Below are 9,320 nucleotides of genomic sequence, written 5' to 3' on the forward strand. Positions count from 1 at the left end.
AGTAGGCTTAAACCTTTCCTTTTTGATAAGCTTATAATTAGGACCGCATCAGGTGACTCTAAACTATCCCTTAGTTATACTGCAATATGCTTAGACAGGTGTGGGTTTCCCATGGTGGACTAAGTGTTTATTCTTCATTAAAGTCTTTTTCACTCTCTATATATTTATACACCACTAGTGCATTTATTCATTCATATAGTAAATAATTTTAAACTGGTTCTCTCGCATGTGTATTTTGCCCCGTTTCCCTCTACTTGCCTTTCTTTCTCCTAACCCCCACCTGGTCGTGGTAGACTGCCCTTCTGAGAGTTTGCTTCTGCCACTGGATCCTTCCTGTTAAAAGAGAGATTTTCCTTCCCACTGTTGCCAAGTCTTTGCTCATAAAGGGCCATCTGATTGAGATTTTTTATGTTATAGGTCTTTACCTTACAATTTAAAAGCACCTTGAGGCCACACCTGTTGTGAATTGGCACTATATAAATAAAACAGTTCTCTTTATCATTTCAAACCACTCTGAGGAAATTGAAATCTGATTACTCATCTAAATATTCTGGGGGGTTTGTTTCTTATGCGTTTTTCTTTTTAAATTTGTGTTGCAAAACAAGGTACAATTATCAAGTGAGGCTACAACTAGTGTGCCAACTTCCCTGTTGGCAACATCTATTTGGAAAGGCACAAACACAGCAACCAGCTGATGGAGTCGGGTAAAACAAGTAATCTGCGACCTGTTGTGGCAATAAAGCAAGATCATGTTTAAACTGAATTGTCATATTTTCTTAGTAAAGAATTATAAATAACCCCATATAAATAGATTTCTTTAACATTTGTTATGTTTCATGTGTATGAAAAGCAAAAAAAAAAAATCAGCATGGCCAACTTCTTGGCAACCAGTTGGTAGCTGCAACTACTTGCAATCAGTTGCCAAATGTGACAAAGTTAAACACAATCACCAGGCAACCATTGACCTTTCCTGGTTGCAAGAAGGTTGTTGTCTTATTTCGACTCTAGACTGAATGAGCCATAACACAAAGACCATTTAGCTGACAGCAAATTATGCTAAGCTTTACTGGATAAATATCATAAGTAATGCCAAGGAGTTAGAAACTATGTTTCGCCCACTTTGTAATGAGGAACTGTGCACACAAATTACACACACACCTCTATTTACCTTCTCCACCTGTTTCACTTTCTAATCAAAAAGGTGCTCCCACGCATACCTGTCATAATCTATGTCTTTTCTAAATATTAATGACCAACAAAAATATGCAGTGCTACTTTAACATCCCACACTAGCATAAACACTTCAAAGCAAATGGACGAAAACACCACAACTTGCTTAGACCCTACCTTACAGGTAGAGCTGGGCGATAGAACGATAACGATATGTATTGCGAAATCATTTTAGATCATTTTAAAACATTGTCATTGCTGTTATTTCATGCATAGTTTGGTGATTTTCCAATCCCAGCATACTTTAAAGACACCTCAATAAGACTAATTAACTGTAACTACTAACTGTAGCTATTAATAAGCCAAATCTTTACTGGTTTCTGCTGTATGATGGTTTACTCTCATTTTGTGCTCTTGGATGTTTGGTCTGGCAACTGTCTTGTTCCATATGAAATAATATTAATTGAAGAGAATATCTGACAAAGTAAAGCAAATACCAGTCCAAAAGAAAACTAAGCATCAGACTCAGTAGCATTCAGACAAGGTCATTTGCATCAATCCCCAGTCTCTTTCATCCCTGCAGGCTTTCAATCTTGAGCATACTTTGCAGATGTTTACACTACTCTTGGCTCAAACACAGCTGCTGTCCATTTTTAGCACAGTTGGCTTTTGTGTGTGTGTGTGTGTGTGTGTGTGTGTGTGTGTGTGTGTGTGTGTGTGTGTGTGTGTGTGTGTGTGTGTGTGTGTGTGAGAGAGAGAGAGAGTGAGAGAGGGAGAGAGAGAGAGAGAGAGCAAAAGTGCCTAGCATAATTCGAAAGTAGTGCACATTAAAGGATGGCTATCAGCTAAACAGGTAAAATAATATTAAATTACAGTGGCATGAAGAAGTACTTGCCCCATTCTTGCTTTCTTAGTTTTTTGTTGCATTTAAATGTTTCAGATCTAACAAAATACAGTTTATAAATGAACCCACATTTGTATTTTGTTTGTTTATTTATTTATTCATTTTTTTTAACCATTCAGAGGTGGCCTTGCTCGTATGTTCAGAATTACTGTAAAGCTGCATAACCTGAAAGCGATTGAGCTTCGGGGGATGAACTCATGGCCAGACACTCTCCTTCAGGATTTTCTGGTAAAGAGCAGCATTCATGGATCCATTAATTATGCCAAGTCACCCAGGCCCTGAAGCAACACAGCAGCCCCAGACCATCACACTTCTACTACCATGTTTGCTGATATGATGTTCTTTTTATGAAACGCTGTGTTAGTTTGTTACAAGTTGCAGTGGGATTAAAATCTTCCAAACAAGTCCAACTTTTGACTGTCAGTCCACAGAAATTTCCCCAAAAGTCTCGGGGATCATTATGGTGTTTTAAGGCAAATGTGAGGTGAGCCTTTGTGTTCTTTTTTGGCCATCAGAGGTTTTCACCTAAGAACCCTCAGATGTCAATGACTTTCTTTTGAGGGATGTCTTCATTTTTGTTATAATAGATATAACAATAAAAGATATATCTTGTTGTATCTTTTAGCCTACCTTACATTGTCAGACAGGTTCTATTTAACTGATCCAGCAGGTCTGGTAGCAATCAGGGCTGAAAGATTTGAGAAAGGGCCAGAAAGGTTTGGGTGGCCGTTTCCTCTTAAGAAATTAAATTATCTTTTTTTTTTTTTTTTAAAAATACCTTTTATGGGTTATGTTAGACTAACATTAAACTCTTTTCAATGATCTGAAACATTCAAGTGTTGTAAAAACAGGCAAAAACCTAAGAAATCAGGACAGGGACAATTACCTTTTCACATACAGCAACATATTTCATATATATATATATATATATATATATATATATATATATATATTTCAAATTGTTTAACGACTTATGGAAAGATGGCTAAACGCAACTTTAGGGATAGCTATAGTGACATCACTCGCTGATTTCTGAAGTCCCATTGTGAAGCGGTTTCCCGTTGCTCATCTTTGCATTTTGAAACTGGATGTGAGAAGTTAGGGGTGGATTTGTGAAACTGCATGCTCACTGGCTAAACACTTGCCCATTACAAGTCATAACCTGGGTATAAGATAAGATAAGATAAGATAAGATAAGATAAGATAACCTTTATTAGTCCCACACGTGGGAAATTTGTTTTGTCACAGCAGGAAGTGGACAGTGCAAAAGTTATGAAGCAAAAATTAGAATAAAATAAAATAAGAATAAATACAGTACACAACTGTACAGAATAGAATAAAATAAAATACTATATACAGTAGAATAAAATAGAATAAAATATACAATAAGATAAAAATAGAATACAAATGCTATATACTATGCTATATTATAAGTCATATCCTGAAACCGAGCCCACAAACTCGTCAGCACAAGCCCGGAGGTAGTTTTCTCATGTCTTTCAGACCCCAAAGCCATGTTCACCTTTTTTATAATGTCTAATGGTCAGGCCTTCTGTCTGCTGGTCCAGAGAGTGTGTTGTTTGCTTTTCTTAAGGTAAATACTAAGACTTGCACTTTGATTTGAGAAAGCCAGATGAAACTTGATTTTATGCACATACAACAGTCAATACTATATACATCCATACATACATAAAAGAAATGTTTAAAAATACCCACTTGTGCTGGATGTCACATACCCTACAAAACACAGGCAGCTGTATTATGAACACAAATAGGCACTCACTGAGAAACACGTGCATGCACACACACAAACCTAATACTTTGACTAGCAGGAGGCTCCAAAAGACTTATAATGGTTCCCTTGTCACCCCAGTTTCCTTTCTAGCCTCACCAACAGAGCTCTGCCTGCTCCTGCCAAGATACACTGTTCCTTATCAACCTTTTCACTGCCTTGGTGCACTTCCAAGAAGATCTACAATCGCTGCCAGTCAGTCAGAATACTGACCATTTAAATTATCTAGGTTCTAAAATGCCTTAAATTGGAGGTCATTTCCAATACTTTAAATCTGCTTAAAAACACTCAAACTAATTTGTTCAGTCAACTTTAATTTGACTTTTTATGTTTCATCACTATATGATTCTTTGTTTTGAGCAGCAGGTTAAAGAGAAGAGAAGAGAAGAGAAGAGAAGAGAAGAGAAGAGAAGAGAAGAGAAGAGAAAAGAGAAGAGAAGAGAACACACCCTGGATCCAGAAAGCCAACAAGATGAATCCAATAACTCAACTGTTCAGCATATTTCATAGGTTCATACGGATATGAAACGGCAATAGTTCTTCCAAAGCTTGTTTCCCAAAAAGGTTTTTTGATTTCAACATGAATACTGTGCGTGTCTATGAGATGCTACAAATGTGAAAACCAATATAAGTTACATTAACTCTGTCAAGGAGGAAAATAAAGTAAGCTCACGTTTAGCCTTAAAATGCAGCCAGGTTCATTTTGAGTATCTTCTTTCAAGACTACAACCTACATCGTCTACTCATTTATCAACTATAACTCAACACAAAGCATAACAGTAGTGAAGTGGTGAAGTCTGTGTATCCCCTGCAATGGCTCACACACTCTAGTTTACGTTAAGTTGAAAACAGGAGGATATCATGTTAATCCATGTGTAAAAATACACACACTAGAAACACATGCCTGCTTCTTCTTTTTTTTTTTTTGCTTCCCACTGCTATCCAGCTGAACGGGCTGTTCTGGGCTGCCAGCTGGGCCCTGTGTGCACCTCACGAGGGAGAGGAAGACACAGCCAGACACAGGCAGAGCATTCAGGCTTGCACCACAGTCCTTTTCAACCCGCCTCACAGCACTGATTTCAGCCAGGCGGAGATAGCAGGGAAAAAAAAGGAGCAATAGAGAGGAAAAGTGACAGAAAAGCTCACCTACTACAATGGGAGTGTAACAGTACAGAGCAAAATCAAAGAAACACACACAGAAACAGTATTTTATTTGTACTGTGTGAGCATCTAATTATCATCTTCATACAGATTCACTGCAGGTCAGAGGCCCCTGGTTTAATAAAGTGGTATGAATGCTCTCGAAAGACTCGGGCTCAACAATAAAATGATCTCACGTGACTAAATAAAATACGGCAGGCCTGCCTTTAATTTCACAAACACAGAACTGATTGCAACAAACTTGTTCACTGTAAAATACTGAGCTACAGCCATGGATTGGCTATTCACAGCTACTTACTTCGTGATGTTGTCTCTGAAAAATAGAGGTATGGCTTTTAAAGTAAACCTGACACTTATATGTGTGTAAACATGCATACAACAATAGTTATGTGTGATAAACATATAGAAAATAGAACCGAAAGTGAATATGAATTCTTGCTTTTGCATTTGTCCCTAGCTCAGTGATGAATATGTATGTCAAAGTTTCTGTTGTTTAGTGAATTAACAATAAAAATGGAGCAATTTCTTATCAAAGTCGAAGCCCAGATGCAGGGAAACAAAGCAGTGCTGCAAGAAAGGAAAAGGAAGAAATAAAGCATACAGCATCTATAACTCAAAAGAAGTGTGCAAATGGTCTGTGAGTAAAAATAGAGAGGTAGGTACAACCCTTATAAGATGAGCAGCTGAAATGACATGATCTAACCCTGCTTTTAACATGCAAAGTTTCTGTTTCAGGTGACTTAACATTGAATGCTATTTTTGGATCACACAGCTAAAAATGTGTGTGTGTGTGTGTGTGTGTGTGTGTGTGTGAGTGAGTTTCTGCTCAGTCTGTGTGTATTTAACCTTAAAATAGCTCTTCTTTTTACTGCGTATCAAGGAAAAAAATGAGCAGTGCATACAATGTTGTCTTGCAAGAGGCGCAGATCTGCATACTGATCTGAGCTCTCGGCCTGTGGTTGTTGATGAGATGCTATCTCTAGCTACAGAGTATGAGGGCGTGGAAGTGGACTGAACAGTATGTGGATTCTAATTTATTCAGTCTGTCCCTGCTGGGCAGCTAATACTAACCAGCTGTCTGCGGATATCAGGCTAATGTCTTCTCAACACAAACAGTCCAGATGATTGAGTGAGCCCACTTTTAGTTTCTGCTCAGTCTGTGTTCAGTGTTTTTGTGTGCACCTAGGTGATGACACAGATTTTAATGGAGTATCACAAGTGTTTTATGCAACGTGGGTATTCATCTAATGCAACTGAATGATTAAGAATCAAATAGAAATCAGCTGCATCCATACAAGGTACAGTACAGCTAGCTAAATATAGCTTAACAACAGTCTGCAGACATTTATTTACCAATAAACTGCTTCCCCCTACAGTTAGTAAGAAGCCTCATAAACTGAGGACGGAAATACATCTAATCCACCAAGTCATAACATTTAAAATCCAGAAGGTAATCAGGTCTTTTCTATACATTTTTTTTAATTAAAATTGATTAACACTGAACATGAGGATAGCTGTGACTCGGGAAGAAGAGCAGGTAATTTCTAACCACAGAAACACTTGTTCAGTCCACATGTTGGAGTATCTTTGGGGACGATACCCTTAATTGCCCCTGATGCATCCATCAGTGTGACACAAATGAGCCCAATAACTCCATAAAGCTCCAAAGAAGCAGTACATGCAACAAAATCCAGTTGTGCAAACTTAATTTTCAAGTTCAAGTTGAGGCCGATGCAGACTTGCCCAATTCGTCAGTTATTTGGCAGAAACATTATTTCCCACAAAACTAAACCGTTATCAAACGCCCGGGAACTTTTGAACTCTAATTCATACATTAGTTACATTAGAGTCATCTCACCCACAGCACATGCACTGAAACACTAATCCACAACAGTTGGTGCCCTCGCCATTCAGTCTACATCAGTTGTCCAAAAACAGGTGTGTACGAGGGGTGTTACTCGCATTTCACTCCAAAGCCAGATATGGAAAAAAAAACATCTGAACAGTAGTGATAGAGGGAGGCGCTAAAGTCTATTCAGTTTCACATCTTTACTCTGCTTTATTGTCTTTAGTGGTTGATATTTATTATTATGGTGTAAGGGCCTAATAATAATATAATGTAATGACATATACTTATTTTAACTGTGCGATATGCATGTCATTTATGTGTTTGTATTTGGGGGAGTGGGTTTGGTATTTGTTTATTGGTCACTTTTTTGTGATCGCTGTTTACTTTTTTGATTGTTAGGTGCACTTTACAGTAAGTTGGTTCTTTCTTTGCTGATAAAGGAAGTTTAAGATGAATTTTTTTAATCTCTGCGAGCCATTTTCCAGATAACACATCAGAGAAGTGACACAGCCCAACCTTAGCCTCTCAGCGGCTTTTTAAGTTGTCCCTAAAGTCACAAAAGTATAGATTAATGTTAAACAGATAACATAAGCATTAATTAACATAAGTGATGAATGAAGTGGTTCCTCATATTATCAGCACCACATAAATTAACAATCATAGCAATCTCCATATAGCGGTCTGTTTATCAGACAAATAAAGTACTTTATCGTGCACAAGCATCTGTAGTGAAACCAGCGTTATGTATGTTATTGTGTAATGTGGAAGAAAACACATAATGCATAGCATAATGCTTCCATGAAGTATAGCTGTGAATGCGCTGGCTTTCCTCCTCTTCTAATATAGCTGCTGATGGTTAATACAACAAATATTTACATAAAGTCTAATCTTTTTTTTGGCTTTGTTTTGTTCTTATCGAGCGCATGCGCCAAATGCATTATCTGCAACAAGCTTTGCTTCGTAATACCGGAGTTTCAGGAAATACAACAGGAAAGATCAGCTGACCGATGGAAGCTGTTCAAGCTCACAGACAGACAGACAGACAGTAGTCGTCAGCATTAAGTGAGAGGAATATGACATATAACTTCTGGTCAGTTTGTGTTGACACAACTTGTCTCATTAAACAACTGACAATGTGCAATGTTAACAGTAAAACACACAGCAGAGAGAAAGCTGTAACACAGCACACACTAATTCTGATATTTTGAAATCAGGGTCAGCGAAGTTAGTTTAAAAGGCTGAAGGGGACTACCCTGGAAAATGAGGCCTTTTGCGAAATGTTATTAATGTATTTAAACAGCTAGTTTTGTTCCAAGGTTGTGTTTTGGTAGTTAATGGGTCCCGCAGGGCAGACTGCCTAATATATGTATTATTTCAAAGAAATAATAATTAAGTTATTCCAGGCAAGAACTTCATAACCTCCCTGGTTACTCCCTTGGCACGTGACAATAACAGTACAGCAAATACCTGCAGGACATTTTGTAATAGCTGCTATAAGTTTCGTCTTCTTGAAACAATGACAGCATGAAAGGCTCGTTAAAAGCACCGTCAGCATAATTCTAATATCTGCTGCTGATCTTATGAAGTTATTGACTTGTATATTAATATCACATATGCCTTCAGTACATGCTTGCCTATTTGACCTTATATTCATGAGGTCCCCATCGCACTGCATAATATACGGAAGGACTGATCTGATCTGATAATGAGTGCATTGATAAGTATTAATGTATGTCCATATTCTGCACTACAATGACAACTGCAACATCTACACACAATCTGGCATGCTTAGCATTCACATTAATTTGGCTCTTCCATGTGGATATAGGCAAAACTGCTACCTGTCAGCGTAGCCTATTAAACCACACCTGTCCCTGAGCAGGCACTAATCTATTTTTCTCGATTAAAACGTGCGAAGCTCGCTAGCTCCAGTGTTCACTTACTGCTTCAGTTAGCCCTCACCAACCTGCCTAACGTTAGCTAATACAGCTATAGCAGTTATAGCCTCCAAGTCAGACCAAAATGTTTAATCGCACAGTGAACATTTCCCCAGACACTTCAGTCAACACGACACAATCAATGCAAACTCTTAGGTAAATGGGTTGCAAATAACTTTAAGATAAATCCGCTGCCTGGCCCCGCGATGGACACAGTGTTCATACAGGCCATTACAGTATTATGGCTGGATAGCTAACGCCTGCTAGCCATGCTACTCTGGCACTTCCAACCAACAAACAGGTATAATTCCTCCTGACCAGGGAGACAGTCACGCTTAACCTCGAGTATAAATGCGTGCGCAAGTGCAAAACAGCTTACCTTGGTTCCCACTTTTATTTTTATTCCAACGGCGGCTGGCACAACATTGCACTTCCCAAATAACATCAGCAGCCAACAGCATCCAGCCGAGCTGTAAACACAAGCCCAACCAACCCGCTGACAACCAC

General features: G+C 38.3%; 1 protein-coding gene across 3 annotated transcripts in view; it reads right to left on the reverse strand.

The window, feature by feature from the left end:
• rabgap1 (RAB GTPase activating protein 1) overlaps window positions 1–9,320 on the reverse strand; it is a 74,422-nt gene extending 65,102 nt beyond the window's left edge. For 2 of the 3 annotated variants that reach the window (XM_003444419.5, XM_005451384.4), the window contains exon 1: window positions 9,193–9,318. Coding sequence is in view for 1 of the 3 variants with exons in the window: in XM_005451385.4 (XP_005451442.1) it covers window positions 9,193–9,258 (66 nt within the window). In the remaining 2 variants the exon portion in view is untranslated. Of the gene's footprint in view, window positions 1–9,192 lie in introns of all 3 variants that reach the window. The other variant, XM_005451385.4, reaches the window with a different exon arrangement.

This window comes from Oreochromis niloticus, linkage group LG7 (assembly GCF_001858045.2).
Source record: "Oreochromis niloticus isolate F11D_XX linkage group LG7, O_niloticus_UMD_NMBU, whole genome shotgun sequence".
NCBI lineage: Eukaryota > Metazoa > Chordata > Actinopteri > Cichliformes > Cichlidae > Oreochromis > Oreochromis niloticus.